The sequence below is a fragment of the Camelus bactrianus genome, chromosome X (genome assembly GCF_048773025.1).
Source record: "Camelus bactrianus isolate YW-2024 breed Bactrian camel chromosome X, ASM4877302v1, whole genome shotgun sequence".
Classification (NCBI taxonomy): Eukaryota; Metazoa; Chordata; class Mammalia; order Artiodactyla; family Camelidae; genus Camelus; species Camelus bactrianus.
Window position 1 is genome coordinate 67,240,840 of NC_133575.1, and position 21,574 is coordinate 67,262,413.

Consider the following 21,574-nt stretch of genomic DNA (forward strand, 5'->3'; position numbering starts at 1 on the left):
GTTTCACTGATTTTCTCCATTGTTTCTCTGTTCTAATATCATGTATTTCTGCAGTCAAATGCTCTACCACTGAGGTATACCCCTGTGCCTTGTATTTCTGATCTTGTATTTATTATTTCTTTCCTCTGCTTGGGTTGGATTTATGCTCTTCTTTCTCCAGTTTATTGGAGTGGGAGCTTTGATTATCAATTTGAGACTTTTCCTCTTTTCTAATGTATGCATTTAGTGCTATCCATTTCCCCCTGAGCACTTATTTAGCTGTGTCCCACAAATTTTGGTATGTTGTATTTTCATTTCCATTCAGTTAAATGATTTTTTTAAATTTCCCTTTTGATTCATTCTTTGAATCAGGACTTTTTTAAAAATGTATTAATTAATATGATTGCAAATTTTCCTATTATCTTTCTCTTATTGACTTATAGTTTGATTCTACTATGGTCAGAGAACACACTGTATGATTTCAGTTTGTTTGAACGTGCTGAAGTTTGTTTCAAGATAAGGTCTATTTTGGTATATGCTCTATGGACACTTAAATCTGTATTCACCAATTGTTGGGTGGAGTGTGTACAAATGTAAATTAGATCCTATCGTTGATGGTGTTGTTGAGTTCTTCTATATCCTTGCTAATTTTGTCTTTTGTTGTTCAATTAATTATTAATAGAGATATGTTGATGTCTCCAACTACAATTGTGGATTTTTCTATTTCTCCTTTAAATTTTATCATATGCTTTGCAGCTCTGTTTTTTAGGGCATACACATTTAGGGTTGCTGTGTCTTCTTGGGGGGTTTCTACTTTTATCATGGTATAATTCCCTATTTCTTTGCTTTGAAGGATACTGTTTCTTTTCTTTTTTGGTGAGAGCTTTATTGAGATCATTCACATACTGTAAAATTCAACCATTTAAAGTGTACAATTCATTCATTTTGAGTAGATCCAGAGTTAAATAATCACTACAACCAATTTTAAAACACTTTCATCACCTCCAAAAGAAGCTCTATACCCCTGGCAGTTATCCCCATTCTCCTCATTTGGGTTCTGGACCCAGTTCCAATGGGTGTGTGTGTGAGCTGTTCCCCCATACATCCAACACGTGGTTATTGTGACACAGCCTGGATATCTTACAATTGAACTCAACTCTGACATTGTCTACCCAGAGATTGAGTCAGAGTTCACAGGCTAAGGGCTCAGTTCTACAAGACTGCCCTCTCCCGAAATCCCCCACTTCAGAGGACACTCGCAAGCCCAGGTTGTCACCTGAGCTTCCGACTCACCAGCTATAGATCAGAGGTTCCACCGACCCCCTCCTTGGGTTCAATTAATTTGCTGAAGTGGTTCAGACGACTCAGAGAAACATTTACTTACTAAATTACCACATTTAATAAAAGGATATAAACTCAGGAACAGCCAGACAGAAGAGATGCATAGGACAAGATATAGGGAAAGGGCATGGAGCTTTCATGACTACTCCACATGCCCCACTCTCCCCAAATCTCAACGTGTTTACCAAGCCAGCATCTCTGAAGGATACTTTTTTTTGCTATTAATATAGCCACTCCTGCTTTCCTTTGACTAAGGTTTACATGATATATTTTTTTCCATCTTTTTACTTTCAACCACCTGTATCATTTTATTTGACGTGAGTTTCTTATAGACAGCATATGGTTGGGTCATTTTTAAAATCTACTTTGTCAATCTGTTTTATTATTGGTGTATTTCTAATTAATGATATGTTAGGGCTTAAGACTACCATTTTATTTTTTGTTTTCTCTTTGTTCTATCTTGTGTTTCCCTTTCCCAGCATTACTGGGGTTACTTGTACTTTTTTATATAATTACATTTTAACTTACAGCATGATTGTATATCTTTGCATTGCTTTAGAGGTTGCTCTAGGCATTACATTATATATACAAAACATGTGACAGCCTACTGGTGGTGTATTTTAGCAGTTCTCATAAAGTATAGAAAACTAACTTCCTACATCCCTTTAACCTCCTCCATTTATAAGTGTCTTAAGTATTTCCTCTACCTATTTAGAATCACATCCAACAAGTGTTATTATTTTTGCTTCAACCATCATACATAATTTAGAAAACTTGAGGAAAATGAATGTGTATTGTATTTATCCATATTTTTGTTGTATTCTTTGTTTCTTCCTAGTGTTCATTTATATCTTTTCCTTTCTACTTAGATAAGGGAAAACAACCTTATCTAAAGACTTTTAGGGTAAGTCTCCTGGCAACAAACTCTTAGTTTTCCTTCATCTGAGAATATCTTGATTTTCCCTTTATTCCTGAAGGATATTTCACTGGGTATAGGATTCTGAATTGACAGTTCTTTTCTTTTAGCACTTGAATAATGTGTTACTTTCTTCTGGAATCCACGGTTTCTGATGAGATATTCTTGTCATTTGAATTGTTTTCCCCCATAGGCAAGGATGGCATTTTCCTCTGGCTACTTTCACATTTTTTTCTTTGTTTTTAGTTTTCAGAAGTTTATTTTGTACCCTAATGTGAATTTGAGTTTATTCAGTGTGGAGTTTGCTCAGCTTCTTGAATCTACAGGTACAAAAACCCTGTTTGTTGGCACCCAAGAGCATAATCCTTATTACTGCTGGTTGAGAGTGTTACAGGTCCTCTGAGAGTCCTTCTCTCATACTTCCCTTGCTGGTTGGAGTAGGAGTGCCTCATTTCTATTTTCCCACATGGCCTTCACAGACACCAAAAGGGAGGTGGAGTTGCCTTGTTACTGCTGGGTGATGGTGAAAGTCCTAACTTTCCACTCTGTCTCATCTGACATTACTCCAATGTAGAGGTTGAGGGATTCCTCTTTACAGCCATATGTGAGTGGAAGTCCAGCCTCTCCATCACCCTTTTATGGTCTCCACTGACACTGGAGGTGGGAGATGTTCATTACCACTCAGCAAGGCTGAAAGTCTTATCTCTCTACCCTACATTCTTTGAAACCATCTTGGAAGGGAATTTGGGATGTCTCATTATAACCTAGGGAGGATAGAGTCTAGGATCTCCACTTGGCTTTTGCTGGCAGGGGTAAGGATGCTTTTGCAGCTATTCTTGTGCTGTTTGGCTGGAGTAGAGCAATTATTGTCTAAATTTTTTCTGTCTTGCTAAGCTGCCCCTTTTGTGGTACTTTGGCTATAGAGAGCAGGCTTTTGTTGGGACTTTTTTCCCTTGCAATCTTGGGCATTTGTGAGTTTCTAGGTTCTTCCACACTTAGTCTGGGATATGTGAGACAAAAAGAAAATCCAGGTAACTCACTACAGTGTTCTTCAGGTCCGAAGTCCCTATCTGATTTTTCTCCACTTGTTCGGAGTCACCTTACGTTTATCTTACATATAATGTCCAGTGTTTTCAGTTGTACTTAGTGGAAGAAATAGTGAAAACTACATCTACTCCATCTTTCCAGAAGTGGAGATCTCTCTTAAATATTCCTTTCACATCTGGTTTGGTTGAAGACTGTGCTGTCGTTTTTTGAAGGGGTGGGGTGAGGTATTATCATGCTTTCCTTGGAAAGCTGGATGAGGGAAAATGCTGATTTAATTTTCAGATTTTTATTCTATGACATTATTTCCATAAAGTGCTTTAATTCCTCTATGGTGCCATGGAAGATTTTAATCCTCTATCAATAATAATTCCATGATGTTAGTGAAAAATCAACTACCAATGCGGAATCTGAAATTTATATTTTAATAGCTGGTATACAATGTATTCTGATTTTTTCCAACACTTTTATATTACTTTGAAGGGCTGAGTAAATAAACTGAGTGGCTTAGAGAAGGGAGTAGGGTTTTATATTTTATTTATTCTTCTAGTTAAAGATTATAATTTTGGAACAGAAAGCAGATTTGGGGCAGCATCAACTGTTTATGCCAAGGGTATCAATAAACAGTATTTCAGTTATTGGATTATAATCTACAATGACAAACAGATGGACCAGGGACTGAATGCATTGCAGGAAGAGTACATTTAGCAGGAGATTGACAAATCTGGTCAAAATTCCTTTAAACTGAAATTTGAGGAAAAGACAATGCCCAAATTAAAACTCAGTAACATAGAAGATATTGCAAGTGAATTCCAAGTGATTTTGAGGATAAGACTAAGGAGTTTGGAATTAAACATAGTATGTTTATCATTCTTTGTAATATGGGTAATGACTCATGTAAACTGAAGAATTTATGTAACGAAGGAATTGGGTCCCCACACAAAACTATATCATTAGAAGAATAGGTTCAGCTGAAAGTAGTGATACTAATATTACATTTATACTCAGCACCATATACTTAGTTTTGGAAAAGACTTTAAGCATCATTCTAAATCCCTATTCAATGCTTGACCATCTCTTTAAGAAGACAAGTGGTCATCAATTTTCATTTGAATACTTCTAGTAATAGACAACTAATCTCAAGAGACTTAGTAGTTGTTTATTTTTTACAGCTCTAAGGCAAAACAAACACACAAACAAAAAATGAGGCAGTTGTGAGACAAAATATGTGGGTAATGATCAAAGGAGAGAGAATCCTAAATAAAGTTTTAGTAATACACTAGAAAGTGATCATCCTTACCAAAGACATTGGTGCTGCTTTCCTAATATCCTTAAAACAGATTAAACAATAGACACAAAGGAAAGATGTAATCCTGACAGGCTCTCACCTCCCATGAAGACTTCAAACATTAAATCTCATTTTTGACAAGAACAGTGCTCCTAAAAATTCTTTACTTGACCTGCTGAAAATTTCACCTTTCAAGAAGACAGAAAAACACAAGAAAATTGCTACTCTAAGCTAAGTTTTGATCAATAGGGAAAAACAGCTTGGTGATATGAAAGTAATAGAAATCTTAAGAAAAAAGGATCATATTATGTTGAAATTTGTGATAATATATGAAGAGGATGATGGTGATAGTCAGGACATAACCCAGACTTAAGAATAGTCAATTTGAAAAAAGTCATGTTATATAGGTGTAATCCAAAGAGTATAAAAAGAAATGAATATAATACAAACAATGCAATAAGTAACCTAGAAGAGAGCCACCTAAAATAATCCAAAATTTAAAAGGATTTGATTGCTGAGAGAGAGCTTACTGATGAGCCTTAATATAAACAAAATGACATAACTAAAGATTAAAGAAAATAATCAAGGATTAACTTTTTGAGTGCTACAAATCTGTAGTTATGGTTTAACCAGACTATATATGAGGATGAACCAAAGTTAGAAAAATGCTAATGACAAAAATAGGGGTCTTCTTTTATTTTGGTTTGTTTTAAAATTAAAAGAAAAAAGTAAAAGAGAGACACATAGTTAAAGGAAGATTTTGTGATTTTAAGAAATGATGGTGAGAAAACAAAATTGCTTAACTCACATCTTGTTTCCATTTTGTCCACCAAAGAGAATAAGCTTTGCATTGGGAAGCTGAGGTTAAACGTAGTTATGGAGACATGAAAAAAAAATAAAGATAACACGTAAAAGTACCTAAATAAATGTAAGCCTCAAGCCTCGAGTGATTTACATTCCTTGGCACTAAAATAACTTCCAGATGTGACGACAAAATTATCAGTAATCCATGAGAAATTAGAGAAAATAAGAGAAATTATGGAAAACAAGAAAATTAACAGAAGCCAAGAGTTGTCAATATGGTCTGAGTATTTAAAAAGGTAGGAAGAAGTGGATTCCAGAAATCATAAACTAGTAGTACACTTTAGATCCCTATCAGTGTTCAAAAATAATTTAACAAAAAATATAACACATTTAATAAGAAAGTACGGGTCTTTGGGAGGCAGAGTTTGTTCACTAAGAACAAGTCACGCTAATTTACTTTTAATAGGGTTGTTAGAGTTGGAAAGTCAGAATTGTAGAAATTGTGGATCTCGATTTCAGCATAGCATTTGACAAAGTCTCTACACCTCAGTGAAAAAAGTGCATAACTATGGGCTGAATAATAGTTTTATTATGTATTTCTACATCTAGTTAAAAAAATTGAAGGGTTAATGTGAACCTGGAGGAAGTCGAAGTATATTACAAAGTAAGGTCTTAGATTTACCATTTGTATGACTACAGACTAAGGAGGAGGAGGAGACAACCTGACTAGAAGGTAGTTTGTGAGAAGAAAAACAATCCTACCACTGCCAAATATAAGCTAAAAACCTGACCTAACCAGTAAAAACTTTAATGTCATTCTACTCTGCAACGGAAGTACAGAATCTAGACAAAATTAGTAGTGGGCACATCTGGGTACTTACTCCTGAAACAGATACTTTAAGAAGGTCAAGGAAGAGTGGTTGTGCTGGTAAAGAAACAGAAAAAAAAAATTGTCATATAAGGAACAATCTAAAGAACTGTAATATTTAGCCAGGGAAGTAGTAAAGACCTAAAGTGGGGGTGGAGGAGAACAATGCAAACATTATTTTTAAATACTTGAAAGGATTAAGTGATTTGGATGAGAAAGTATATTTATTGTTTGTTGATCCTAATTTCACCCAGAAGACTAACGCGTAGAATAGTTATAGGGAAGCATTGTTTGATTCAATATAATGAAAACTTCCTAATAATTACAACTGTCTGAAAATAAAGTATACCATCATTTCAGGCAGATAAGTTCCAAATCACTGCCACTTATCATCAGTTACATAAGGTATGGGATAAAAAGTACGAACAGAAAGGCTCACATCTTAGCTAAGGTGGAGTTGGTTGATGATAGCATTATGGGCTAAGAGATCAGAGGCTTAGTGACCAGCAGAAGGACAATACAAGAATTTGAATGAGAGATTAAGGTACTTCCTGCTAGTGCTAATCATTGAAAAGAGCAAACAATCCAAAGGTTAGGAAAAAAGATAAAAGTGAATTTTCTGTGCACTTTAGCCTTAGAGTTGCTTAACTGATATTTGGAAAACTTTTAACAGCTGGTATATTTTCCCATTTTGCAACACTACTGAGACACAAATTAGACTGAATATTAACTGTCCACAATTAGCAACAAAGAATATCAGAACTCCCTAAATTCTTCTGAGAGTATATCCTTGAATTATCTGATGTCTACTTCTTATCAAAAGCTTTGCTAAGAGACATAATATTTAAGGAAGATAAAGGACATGCTATCATCCTTTTTTTTTTTCATACTAGAACATTTTAAACCTGGACTTTATTGGGTTAGCTCCCAAATAAATACTTCACTGTAGTTCATTGTTATGGGTTATATTTTATCATCTTTTATAGGTTGATACAGTCGTCCCCCCTTATCTGCTGGTGATGTTTCAGGACCCTCAGTGGATGTGTGGAACCACAAATACAGAATCCTATACTTGGCTATGTTTTTTTCCTATGCATACATACCTATGATAAAGTTTAATTTATAAATTAGGCACAGTAAGAGAATATCCAAATTGCCAGCATCACTGCTCTTGCCCATTGGGGCCATTATTAGGTAAAACAAGGGTTACTTGACCACAAGCACTGCAATACCATGACAGTCTATCTGATAACTGAGGTGGTTACTAAGTGACTCATGGGCAGGTAGCATATACAGTGTGGATATGCTAGACAAAGGGATGATTCACTATCTAGGCAGGATGGAGCAGGATGTACAAGATTTCATCATGCTACTCAGAACAGTGCACAATTTAAAACTTATGAATTCTTTATTTCTGGAACTTTACATTTAATATTTTCAGATGGTGGTTGACCACAGGTAACTGAAACCAAAGAAAATAAAACTGCAGACAGGGGAAACTACTGTAAAAGAAACACCCTTATGAATAACAGCTATTGTTTTTGCTGCCTAATACCATTCACCTTCTGGTAACCATACCTTGATTTTGATCTGCCTCTAGACCATGCTTTTTTCACTTTCCATCTATGTATTCCTGGTGGAGTCCCCTCCTGGCCACAGAGGTGTTCATATGAATCAGGCTGGGTCATTCAGATCATTACACTCACTAGGCCATAATGCTAATTTGGAGGTGAGCAAGTAACCTATTTAGAACCAATGATAGGAAATAAGATTTCTGTCCAGGCTTACCAATTTAGCAAATAAAATACAGGATGCCCAGTTAATTTTTAGTATGAGAGTGTCTCCTGTAATATTTGAGACATATACAGAAATACTCATTGTTTATCTGAGATTCAAATTTAACTAGGCATCTTGTATTTAACCCAGTGACCCTACTTCTGCCAGGACTTTAGCACTGCTGCTGTCTCCTAGTGGATGTTAACAAAAGAGGCTTGGAGACTTTGTAGACAATTTGCCCTCATGTGAGAACTGAGAATTAACCCCCATGGAAGAAAGCAGGGTCAAGAGATGGAGTGAAAATGAGTTCTGACAACATTGTTAGAACTTGTATCTAGTAATCCCTGAAACTGGTCTACCTCTGGAGTTTCTAGTTATACGACATAATATGTATCTTTTGTTCATTTCAGCCAGTTTTAGATGAGTTTTCTGTCACTTGCAAACAAAACTGTTAACAGAAAGTACAGTTTTCAAGTGAGAGAGCCCAAAAACACAGAATTGGTTGACTTGAGCAAAGGTACAAGACTAAGGATTCCTCTCTCCTGAGCTGGAAAATTGGCAATCTCCTTGCAGGACATTTGGTCCTGTCTAAAACATTCATAAGATATTTAGTTTACACCAAAAGTTCCTTGATTTATTTGGTCTTGTCCAAAATGATTTGGCATGGACCAAATATACTAAGGTACATTTTGGACAGAACCAAATTTCAAGGACCTTTTGGCATGGACCAAATGTCTTATGGGTGTTGTGGACAGGACCAGTATGTTTTACGGACATTTTGGACAGGACCAAATATCTGCTGACTGGCAATCTTTGTTATGTAGTGGCAAAAGAGACGGTTAAAACTTCACCTGTTTTAGGTTAAGACTCAAAAAGATGAACCTATCAAGGCTGCAAAGTTAAGGGACTAGATATGAAAAGCTTCGGATTTTGGAGCATGACAGTTACTTCTTTTCACTCTGGATAAGGTCCTATAAAAAACAGAGGCTAAAAGTGGCTTATTTGAAAGCAAAGAGGGAAGAAAATCCAGTCTTCCTGAAATACCTTTCTTCCTTTAACCAGAAATTGGAATGGCTGAGTATCATGTAGTATTAGATCCTGGTAAGGCTAGGAGAGCCAACTCTCCTGCTCCAGGTTAAATTAATGATCAGAAGGGTAGGGTGTTGGAAAAAAATGGGAGATAAAATTGGAATATTAGAGAAACAAAATCCCTAGGCCTCTCTAAAATATTTCCTGTTCCTGAGCTCTTGAGCTCTCTTTCTGAAAAAGGCAACAATTATCCCTATTATGCCTCCTCACTGAGGTTATTGTTTTGGATGGTCAGAGATCAAAATGGAGGACACTGAATTGACAGTGGGAGGGATGAAGTTTTTGTTGAGAAATGGAAATTCCCAGGATATATTCTATGTTCAAAGATTATGACTCAAGAAACTCTCTGGGTCTGATTACTAATTCATGGTGTTCAGCAAATGAAAATAACTGAAAGTATGCTAAACTTTTAAAGGTGCCATAAAATCTGAGTTCCCAGGCTTCACAGATAAAATCCTGTGCTTATTCAACCCTAAACCAGTGGTTCTCAAACTTGAGCATGTATCAGATTGCCTAAAGGATTATCTTGTTAAACCCCCAATTGTCAGGTCCCAACTCCAGAGTTTTTGATTCAGTAGGTCTGAAGTAAGAGTGCAAATCTGCATTTCAAATAAGTTCTTAGATGATAAGAATGGGAAGAGGGGGCTAAAGCTGAATTGAAATTAAAACAAATAAACCCAAATGAATCTCAAATGAAAAACATAACCACACTAAAGAGCAACAACAAAACTTAGTCATAAGTCATCCAGCACCCCTACCTGCACATCACCTGGAGTTCATGGTCAAGAAAGTATATTACTTAAGTGAATGAGAATTTATGTATTCTTTTTGGGGAAGAGTGGTATGTGCATTTTATGTAGACACAGGCATTTTAAAAAAGTGTGTATATGGGAGGGATATTGGGTAGCCAAAAGGAGAATAGCGGACATGATTTGCTATGCTGCATCAATTTGACCTTATAATGGTTACATCAATTTCCATTAGAGGGATCACTCCTCTTCCCATTTCCTGTTCAAGTATTTTCTTACTGAGTTGACTCTAGTCCCAGGAGCTAAACATGAGAGAGGAGGCAGGCTTTGGACCTGTTGCTGCCATCCTGCCATCATGTAGAGTCTGAGCATGGGCCAGCACTGAAAATAGATCTGAAACATGGAGAAAAATATCCTCATGATATTGCCTAAGACATGAATCCAATTAACAAATCCCCTTTGTTTAAGTCAGTTTGAGTTAGGTATTAACACTTGAAACTAAAAAGGTTCCTAATGGATTTGCTGCAATACCACGATTAAAGACATTATTTAGTTCAATGCCCCATGTAAAAGATTATCTTATGTTAAATACTTTTAAAATGTTAGCATCAGCAAAAATGTATCTCTTGCAGAATTGGCATGCTTCTTGTCACATAATTATATAATCTGCTGCATTTCTCTTCTTGTCTTTCCTGACAAGAAGCTCACAGCTAAATTTAATGCTCAATTATATTATCTGTTAGCCCTGGCTTTCAGCATGCTTTTCTTATCATTTTTCACAGTTTTGCTTTTGTGTTTCAATTTTAACAGCCTTACTACATACATGTCTGTTACTATAAATAACCTTGAATCTCTTTTAGAAGAAGAGTGGATAAAATTAGTGTCTGGCACAAGAACACAATATACATCTGTTAAGTAAAAAATGCATCTATTAACAAAGATAATGCATTTTTGTCAGAATCTGAATAATCAGAAGTCAAATACAGTAGCTTACTTAAAAATACTAAAAGAAAATCTAAAATATCTATGTACAGAAAATATAACAAATGTATCTGAGAGTCTTGAAGCACAAGAGAAAGGGCACGCTTGGCTCCTAACCTGTGCTTACGTAATGAGGTGAGGAACAGGGATGACGAAAGAGAGATAAAGGAAGAGAGGCTGTTGTAGGCTTGAATGGAGTAGGTTCTAATTCAAGAAAAAGCCAGTAGTACAGACTGGGATTTCAAAATTTGTAGATACTGACAGGCATATGCAGAATAGATAAACAAGATTATACTGTATAGCACAGGGAAATATATACAAGATCTTGTGGTAGTTCACAGCGAAAAAAATGTGACAATGAATATGCGTATGTTCATGTATAACTGAAAAATTGTGCTCTACGCTGGAATTTGACTCAACATTGTAAAATGACTATAACTCAATAAAAAAAAAAAGTAAAAAAAAAAGCCAGCAGTAAAAAGAACATAAATTCTAATTTCAAAAATAGGTCCCCAACATTTTCAATCTATTTCTCCAAATAAAGAGGAAGGAACTGGTGGAATCATAAGAGAAGTAAATTGTGGTCTGCTTCTTTTACCCCTCACCCTACCCTCTAAGACAACCTAAGAAGATTAAATCAGGTTTAGCCTGGTAGGACTAAATTATTTTAGGGCCCCACTCAACAAAAATGCATTCCTTATCTCGGTAGCTAATGTTTAAAAGGCAAATGCAGAATGAAGTAATACCTTAGTGGAAGACGTTGTTTAAGTATTATGATGTATAAATAATGATCAGATATTTTACTAAGGGTTTGGGGAGATGTGGAATATGAAAGAAGAAAAAGCAGAAGAGAGATGAAAATGAGGTGGCTGGTGGGAAAGCAATTTTTGCAGACTTTCCAAAGTTGCACTAAGGTCTATCCTATATAAGAAGTTGAGAAAAACAGAAGAGGTACATGGAGATTCTGATTGCCGGGCTCCAGATGTATTTCTGAACCTCATATTAAATTAAATTTCTATATGTGTATGCATAGCTGCTATCACCTAACATGGCCTATAAATGTATGATTGCTTTTTTGGGGGTAGAATTTCTATTATTCTAATTGATTCTAAGCTTAAAATAAATTTTCCAATACTTAAAGATTAAGATTTTCATTTGTCTTTACTGCAAAAAAGGTTAAGTTACCATCTTAACTTAAAGGCAAATACATTCTCCTGATAAGTCCTAAAAATATTTTAAGCTCTTCATTTTCCTGACTTCCTTGCCTTATAAGAACATTAGAAGAGTGATCCTAAAGTGAGAAAATATTACAGTTCAGGAAATATCAAGGTATATGCATAAACAAATTGTCTTTTGAAACACTTTTACAACTGGCACCTGAACAATCTATAGAAACTTTCAATGAAATATGAAAAGTAGATGTATGTGTTTATAAAAGTAGACATAGTTTTATATCCATAAATGATCAAGCAAGGTCAAATATAAAATGTTAGAAAGTTGCAGCCTTTTTATTTAATACCCAGAGAATGCCAGTAATTTAACATGATATCTTGATAAGTGTTGCCCACAGAGTTTTAACAAGAACAAAAATAAATAAAATTTCGATGTCATCTTTGGCATGTTATAAATTCAAAATGACAGCCATTTCTTTAGCAGCACTGTGAGGGACAAAAACACCGTAGAATGCACTACTGGATTTGATCTTACATGAAAAATGTTGTACAATGAAATCTTTAATGTCGAAAGGAACAGTGCTTTAAAGAAAATAATTATATAATAATGATGGCATAAACTTCATAATGTAGTCAGAAAAAGACAATACAGTTATCTGACTATTGGGGACCTTTTCTTTCAATTGTAGCTTTTAAGTTTTAAAGTACATATGAATCAAATTTACACACAACTTCTACTTAATGCTGTTTCTGTCTTGAGAAGTGCAAAAAAAGTCAGCAAATATATTTTCTATACCAGAAAATAAGTTTAGGAATCCCAAAGTGTTTCAGAAGTGTTGGCAAGGCTTTTTCTTTTTTTTCAGTGTGGCTTTAGAAAACTATGCTCTCCTTGCATAAACCCTATGTAACTCATAACTTCCAACACTACTTACTGTTTCAAAAAAAAATCAAACACAGAAAAACCATATTCTCCTTTTTTGTACTGTGGAATTTAATGTAAAATAAATTCTCATTTCCAAACCATGCTGCCATTTGGATATTTAGTTAAAGTTTCTTATATAACTTTAAAAATGGTCGTTTCTTGCTCGACTGCTTTCATGATGTTAAGAATTTTACCATACTAAAAAAAACACATTTTTTGCTATAAGTCTTCTCAATTTCAGAGAGACTGAATATGAAAAGAGAACTCAAATGTGACACCTGCACAGTATTAGTTGATAGGAAAGAAAAAAAGCAAATAAATCTAATTGGTCACATTATGACAATTTATTAAGAAACTAAAGGACTTAACACATTCTCTAGAACTGTCCCACATAAAATTAGATGCTTAATAGATATCATAGATATCTTCTGAAGAGTAAATTAGTTCATGTAATTAGACAAATAGAATGAAAGCAAAATAGTCATCCAAAGAAGCTCCATTGTACAAGGTTTAGAAATGTGAATATAAAGCAATAATGTGGCAATCATATATATATATATATATATATATATAAGATAAAATCAAATATTATTTATATATATATATTCCTAAGCATTTAGCTAAGATTTCTTGTTAGTCAATAAACTAAAAGGTACATAATTTGTGGGATATTACATAAGTAAGCAATCTTGAATTTCTGTAATTTAAAAATTATTTCCTTTGTGTTTTTCTTCATATTTTAAAGAAACTTATTGCTTATAACTTAGGGCTTACTATACTTTCAACTATTAGCAACCAAACTGAATATTAGATGATCAAGCATTATCATTTCATTCAAATTATATGGACTTCACTATACTGTATGACTAAAACAAGAAACAGTGCATCCATGAGTATAATATGTTTACAAATAATCACTATCAATGACACTACATTCTTGCATAGGAAGGCAGATAGCACAGTACTGAAATTTTCTGTTAATTTCAGTAATCATTCATTTTGAGATACATGCCAAAAATACCTGAATGAGGTTTGAAATGTAAGAAATTGTTCTAAAGGAGTTTAATTGTAGTTGACCAATCTATACTTAATATGGCTTGCATTCTTGTTAAGAAATCACATTGTGATAAACAGGCTCTCTGTGTTCTGAAATCTAGACAAAGGATCTGGAGACTTCGACTACACTGATGGTTTGCATTCAATTTTTCTGTGCTCTTGTTTCTTTATCAATAAAATAGGAATAGGGGCTGAGGCCAGGGAGACTCCTTATGTTATATGCACTATGTACTATGATAAACAAGAATACCAGATAAATATGGGCTTAACAACAACTGCCTCCCTCCACACCATTCTGTCACAGAAGTTCACTGTGAAGTTCATTCTGATTAAAAAGCTTGGAAGTTTTAAAAAGAAAATGTAGATTGAGAAGTAGCAAGGAAGCTGTGCAAAAAAAAAAAAAAAAAAAAAACCAAAAAAAACCAAAAAAAAAAAAAACCAAAAAACCCCAAATTTTTCTGATAATCTGATCCTAGGGTACACTGTATAAATTTCTTGCCCAAAATATCTTCCCTGAGAATAACTGAACTTAAAATTATTCTCACCTGTTTAGACTGCCTGAAAATGCAGCAACTAGAAACTCATCTGATTAATGGACATCTTCTTTGAAAAATGCCAATTATCTATTAGCCACTGACAGAAAAATGTGAATTAATTTGAGATAGCTTTCCTTTCGCCTTTTTTTTTTTTTTTTTTTTTTTTGCTGAAAATAGCTGCTCTGTGAGAATGAAGTTCTGATTCAGGGAAGGAGAAGGGTGGGAGGTTCTTTTGGAGCACAGAATCCTTCTGGAGGAAGCTTTAATCATGGAGTCCTCTGTGAAGTACTCAAGTAGGATAGCATGTGGGAGCTGGAAAGCCAGGAGAAAGAGAATGTAGAGAATACCAAAGACATACTTTGCCTAGTTTAAAGCGTAAGCTTTTCAGTTGATCTTAATGCCAAAGTAAGTGGTTCTTTTCCTTCTTCATAAATGAAGGGCCTCTTACTGTCAGGAAATACTATTCAATCAGTATAAATAAGTTTCTGCGGGAAGTACTATTATTTTAACGTGATGTTTCAAAGAGAAGACATTACAAACATCAAGATTTGAGTTGCCTATACATATGAAATCCCTTTGGGCTAACTAGAGGTGCTATCAAAATATTTGACTATGTTTAATTACCAATGGCAATACATTACAAAAATCAATGTTTAGGCATTCATGAATCTAAGAAAATAGGCTAAAGTTTGATTTTCATAAAAGAATTAAAACCATTATTGTTTCCCACAAAATCACCAACACAAGCACTACACTTTAATTTTCTTACAAATGGTTTCCTGAGTTTATTCATGATAATATGTGCTTTAGGACAATAGATAGTTCTGCCTATCTGGGCAAACCGGGTGTTTTCCCTTTGAGGAAAAAAGATACAATATCCTCTCCTCTCCAGAACAATAATAACCCCAAACTGTGCTATCATTAAATACTACCAAGAACCATCAATTAAAAAGAAAAACAATGCAAAATAAGTGTTCACAAATCCATCAGAAACTACAGTATTGCAAAGTCTCATAGAAAGGATTTGTTTTTACTGGTTAAGCATTTATAGAAGTCCCATCAAAAATTGTCTCATTCATTTCTGATTTGTTGTTCTAAATTAGTTTCAGCCAAAATGGACATGATTAGGCATCTGTACCTGGGTTCGTTCTACAGAATGAAGGTGTAATATCAAGCTTTCCCTTATAATAGGTTGCCCCCTATTACTGTTGTTAAGCTACCATATTTGAATTTTCCAGAAGAAAACTCTCACACAATTATTGGGAAATCCACTAGCATATATGTGTCTTTTCCACATTGTCAATCCTCACTTGAGTGATACAGAATCATGCTGTTCATTACTTAGTTCTGATAATGTTCCTTTCATGAAAGGACTGTATGACACAACCTTTCAAAGAAAAATCATTGAGAAATTAAGATCATCTACTTTTAAAAACTACTGATTATGGAAAAACTGAAAGTTACTTTGTGATCATTTTTCATTTTCCAACTGCACTTACTCTAATTCTATTAATACAAAAGCATAGATGGAAATAGTATCTTTGTTCTGAAAAGTTGAACACCAAAATCATACCTCTGACTTTGTCATACCAATTCTGATAAGAAGACATAACAGCACAAACAAGATAATGACAAGAGGGAAATAAGTCAGAATGTAAGGACATAAATTGTCACATGCAAGTACTTCTAGTAATAAAGCAAAATGAGAAAATAAAAAGCCAGACTGGGACATAAAAATCCAGAAGTTATGATCCCAGTTACACTTCTAAGTAATGTTTTCTATGTAACATTAGATGTTCTTTAGTGTCTTTCACTTATTGCAAAAAGACACCTCAAAATAAGGATACATACTTTTATACATCACACACAAGAAACAGATCTTTGTGCATGGAATATATATCACTTACATTATAAAGAGAATTATGTATAGTTTCTTTTATTATATACGCAAGTTACAAGTCTCTTTCCCTAAACTGTATACTTCAGCACTCACTAATCACCTCTCTCTCTGAATTAAGCAAAATAAAATACACAACAGTGTATAAAGCACACACAAGTAGATTGCTTATATTCACTAAACAAAAGTGTAATATCCTCCAGTTTACATTCATGAATTCTTTCTGTCAGTAGCAGTAGCAGCAGCAGCAGCAGTAGTAGTTAGTAGTAATGGTATTTTCTTCAATAACACAAAAAGATTCCTAAAAATTCCATAATTTAGATAAAACAATACATACTATGCAGTGGTTCTGAATCATAAAATTTAATAATAGGACCAATTTGGCCAGACCTTTTTTTCAATGAATAAGACTTTAAAATGTGTTCAAATTTTATGTAGATCATTAATATTACTGCCTATTTAAAAAGACACTTTATCTTATGGAAGTATTACTATTATGTATCATTGTCCAAAGTTTACCGAAATGTGTTACAATTATATTATGTGTGCTAAGCCCACAAGTCCACTACAGTAAAATTTCAACTATATGACCAAAGGATTCAAATTAGATTAATATGCTACACTGTAATTCAAAGCACATGAAGTCTAAAAAACAACAGTGTAGTTCATTATAAACGGGACAGATGATGATTAAATCCAATTGGTTAACTTGAAAGTCAGCTTACATAACACCAAGGAAGTGCCAACACCATGTACTTTATTTTCAAAGGCTTAACTATGACCTATTTAGTAGATTACAACACTAATATAAAGCCTTTGGCTAAAAAATTCTTCACTTGTACTACAATTCCATTAGATGTAACATTTACAGAAGCCTTATGGAAACCTTTATTTCTAGATGAGGCCACTTATGGATAATATATAGGTTTGTATGAACACATTATCTGTGATTTAATTCTTCTGTAAAACTTTGGCACCAACCATAACAGGAGTTCACATATTAGCACAAATGATTTTTGTTCTGGCACCAAACTACTGTTTACATTTTAGTAATTACAGAGTCAAATGAACGGAGAACTTTGGTTGTACACAATAACAAGCTTCTACAACACATTTTTGTTTTTCTTATTAAAAAAAAATCTATCCTTTCAGAATCTAATGCTAAAAAATACTGACACTGCTTGGAATTATACTATTACATTTGCATCTTGATTCTTGGTAATGATTCCGCAAACCATTATTTTACAAAACCAGAAAAACTATTAAAGTAACTTTATTTGAAAGGAAGAAGTTAGTGTGCAGAAGAATTGTTAGGACCTTGTAGACACCAATTATATACTTAAATAAACAAGTGGACACTGCTGAAAAACAACATAGTATGAATATTGTGGACCTGCATATGTTTTTTACCTCACTCCCCCTAAAAAAAGGAAGCTTAAACAGAATATTCAAGTAATGTAGCAGAAAACAATGCCTTTGATATAAGATTAGACAAAAAGCCACACATTTAATTTTCTCTTCATCCAGTTTGCCTGAGGAACACTAAAAATCTTACAGGCCAGTTGATGTTCGTTTTTTCATGCTCCGTCGCTGAGCTAAGCTTGAAGCAGCAACAGGCTCTAGGACTGGTTGAAAGGTCTTGCAAGTCAGAGCAGAGTATGTGGCAACCACTGCTCCCTAAAACAATGAGAAATATCACAAATTGAATAACAATCTCTGGAGGTTAAAAAAAAAAAAAACTTCCACAGTATATCACGAGAGGTTTAACCAGAATGCAACCTTTTCCCCCCAGGAAAATAACTGAGAATCTTTATCTGTGTATTGATGCTCCCTTGATTAATTAACACCTGATTACTAGTATATTTTTATTTCAATAATTATGTTTCTCACGAATTTTTAAACACTAAAATGTATTATTTTTATCAGCCTTTCATAACTCATCTACTTTGCTTTTAACTATTTTTAATTTTAATTTTTAATAGGAATTGTATATATTTAAGTCATACAACATGTTATTTTGATATACATAGTAAAATGATTACTACAGTCAAGCTAATTAACAATTTGTCCTCACACGTACTTCTCACTTTTGTGTGTGATGAGAACACCTAAAATCTACTCTTAGCAAATTTTCAGTATTCAATATAGTGTTATTAACTATAGTCATCAAGGCTTCACATTAGACTCTCTATACTTATTCATCCTACATAAATATAACTTTCTATGCCTTGACCAACATCTCCCCATTTCCCCATCCTCCCTGCTCCTAGTAACCACTGTGCTACTCTCTGCTTCTACACATTTGATTTCTTTAGATTCCATATATAAGAGAGATAATGTGTTTTTTTTTTCTTTCTGTGTCTAGATTATCTCACTTAGCATAATGTCTTATAGGCTCATCTGTGTTGTTGCAAATGGCAGGATCTCCTCCTTTTAAAAAGCTGAATAATATTCTATTATATATATTTCATATATATGTACATTATACATATAGGATTCCATATATATATATATATATATATATATATATATATATATATATATACACACACACACACACATACACACACCTACACACAATTACTTTATCCTCAGAGATATTTGCACTCCCATGTTCATTGCAGCATTATTCACAATAGCCAAGATATGGAAACACCTTAGTGTCCATCAACCGATAAATGTATAAAACACTAAAATTTAAAATCTAGGTTTGAAAACAAACTTATGGTTACCAGTGGGGAATGGGGGTGCTGGAGGGATAAATTGGGAGTTTGGGATTTGCAGATACACACTACTATATATAAAACAGATAAACGACAAGGTCCTAGGGTACAGTACAGGGGACTATATTCAATATCTTGTAATAGCCTATAATGAAAAAGAATATGAAAAGGAATAAAAAAGAATATGAAATTCAGATATATATATCTGAATCACTATGCTGTACACCAGAAATTAATAGAAAATTGTAAACTGATTATACTTCAATGAAAAATACAAAATAAATAAAATCTAAGTTCAATGTCTATACATATGGAAACTTTCACCAAATACATAGGAACCAACAGTAATCTTTTGTTTCTATATGAAACTTGCATTTTAGTCTGCTTCAAGTCCCAGTGTCTTTTAAGAGCAAGTCAAATACAATCAAGAAATTTTTATTTATCATTAGTAAGGCAGTAGGTAAAGAAGGTTAAGAAGATTCCATGGTTGTTATTTAAAAAAACAAACCAAAACAAAAAATCTATTAAGATACCTTTAAAAAAAAAGATATTTTAAGGTAATTATATGTGTCATCAGTGAATGGCATGCAATGGCTTTATTAGGTATCAAGTATTTAGAAGGTGCATAAAAGTATGTTTGTTTTACCTTAACAACATGTGATGTATCATTTCTATTTGGCTGATCATTTGGCAATTGATCTCTGTGGGTTATCCACGAGTGTTTTAATACTTGTTCTGTAGTGTACCGCTGATGTGGGTCCATATGTAGCATATGAGAAAGCAAGTCCTAAATTAAAATGAAAAAAATATATATATACATATATGAAACTACATAACATGAAAGGTTTAGTAAAATATACCATTTCACGTTTTCTGAAAATATGAAAGCATCAATATCTTTGCAATCTGTTTTATATGACCTACCATTAGGGAAAACAAAACCTATACACTGCAGTTAACTGTTAAAAGAGAATCTTGAAACAGATTTCTCTATATATAAGTACAATAGATAAATTCTTACTTATCATTCTAAAATCAGGGATACCAAATCTGTGGACTGGTAAGTGGTTAGTGAGAGAGGAGGGAAATGTAAAGTAGCAGGAGTTACACTGGAATGTGCTAAATTGTCAAGAGGAGAAAGTAATTACTGATCTTTGCTGGTAATCTGGATCCCAAATTATAAGAGTATCTGTATATAGATACAACATGGGGGGGGTCTCATGTTGTTAATATACTCAGTAACTGGTGGTTTACTGTATAAAATACTAAAGAATGCAAAACATAAGTCCAAGATTAGCAGCTGATGGTTAGCATAGCAGTGGTCAGAACATTGTAAGTTTTTCATCAGAGTAAATGTGAATATGCTTATTTTCTCTATGTTGTAATAAAAACTTGTAAATGTAATATAACTTCATAGTAAAACACAACTTTAAATCTATTAAATGATGTAACAATTTTAAATAAACTATCTCTACCAAGCATCTTTTATAGAAAGGAAAATTAAACTTTCCTTAACAAGCATCTTCTAAAATAGAAATAAATCATTTGTGAACTTTTTATCAATAGCAGAAGCAGTGAGAAACTAAAGACTCTACATAGCAACATCAGAATTTGAAGAATAGTGTAACTGGTTGAAACTATGTAGAAGAGTAGAACAACCAATCTAAAAAGTCTATTGGAAAAAGAACATATGCATAGAATCAAATTTAAAAGAATATAACAGTGAATTACTTCAATAAAACAGACATAAATGATAATCATAAAAGTGATAAAAGTTCAACAGTCCAAGGATTTCTGCCTCTGGCTAAAATGTAAAACCAGGGACTGGATTCACTCACTTGTTTGAAATCAAGCCCTTCCAAAGGAAAAAATAAAATAAAATATAGAAAACAAGAGTTTTCAAGAGAGCAGATATTAGGCAATGAAGGAAAGTAATCCCTAAAAGATAGGAAACAAATCAAGTAAGTCCTATGATTGCCCCAGCCTAGAACCTTAAGAGAGTTTTCAGGATGCTGCACAGGTAAAGAAAACCCAGGCAGAGCCTGGCAGATTTCTTGAGTTAAGGAGACAGAACTGAGAGTCAGGGGAGACCAAGGCAGACAGAGTTAGCAGGAAAAACTAACAAAGATGTGTGAGAAGCAGAGAGAGAACTACAGAGATCTGTATGGGGTCTCCTTCAAGTGTTCAGCAGATCACTGACAAACCACTATATGGTGAAAAAAATAACAAAGGTTATGGGAAGAATGAACCATATGAAAGGATTAGAGGGAAATCGGAGTTCGTGGGGTGAAGAATACTGCCTGTTCCCACCAGCTATACTGGAAAACATTATATTCACAGAGTATTTGGTAGAGAAATTGAAAGAAACCTGCCTGAGTAATGAGTATCCCTAGATTAAACACTGTTTTGCTCCTGTCTAAAAAATCTTAAAAG

At 33.8% G+C, this 21,574-nt stretch overlaps 1 protein-coding gene across 6 annotated transcripts in view; it reads right to left on the minus strand.

Annotated features, from left to right (window-relative positions):
* Positions 1 to 12,319: 12,319 nt before the first annotated feature.
* Positions 12,320 to 21,574, minus strand: part of RPS6KA6 (ribosomal protein S6 kinase A6) — a 216,646-nt gene continuing 207,391 nt past the window's right edge. For 4 of the 6 annotated variants that reach the window (XM_074358873.1, XM_074358872.1, XM_074358874.1 and 1 more), the window contains 2 exons: positions 19,788 to 19,928; positions 12,320 to 18,095 (listed from right to left, as the gene is read on the minus strand). In XM_074358873.1, the coding sequence (XP_074214974.1) occupies positions 17,970 to 18,095; positions 19,788 to 19,928 (267 nt within the window). In that variant the 3' untranslated portion in view covers positions 12,320 to 17,969. The remainder of the gene's footprint in view (positions 18,096 to 19,787; positions 19,929 to 21,574) is intronic. The other 2 variants (XM_045512667.2, XM_074358875.1) reach the window with 1 other exon arrangement.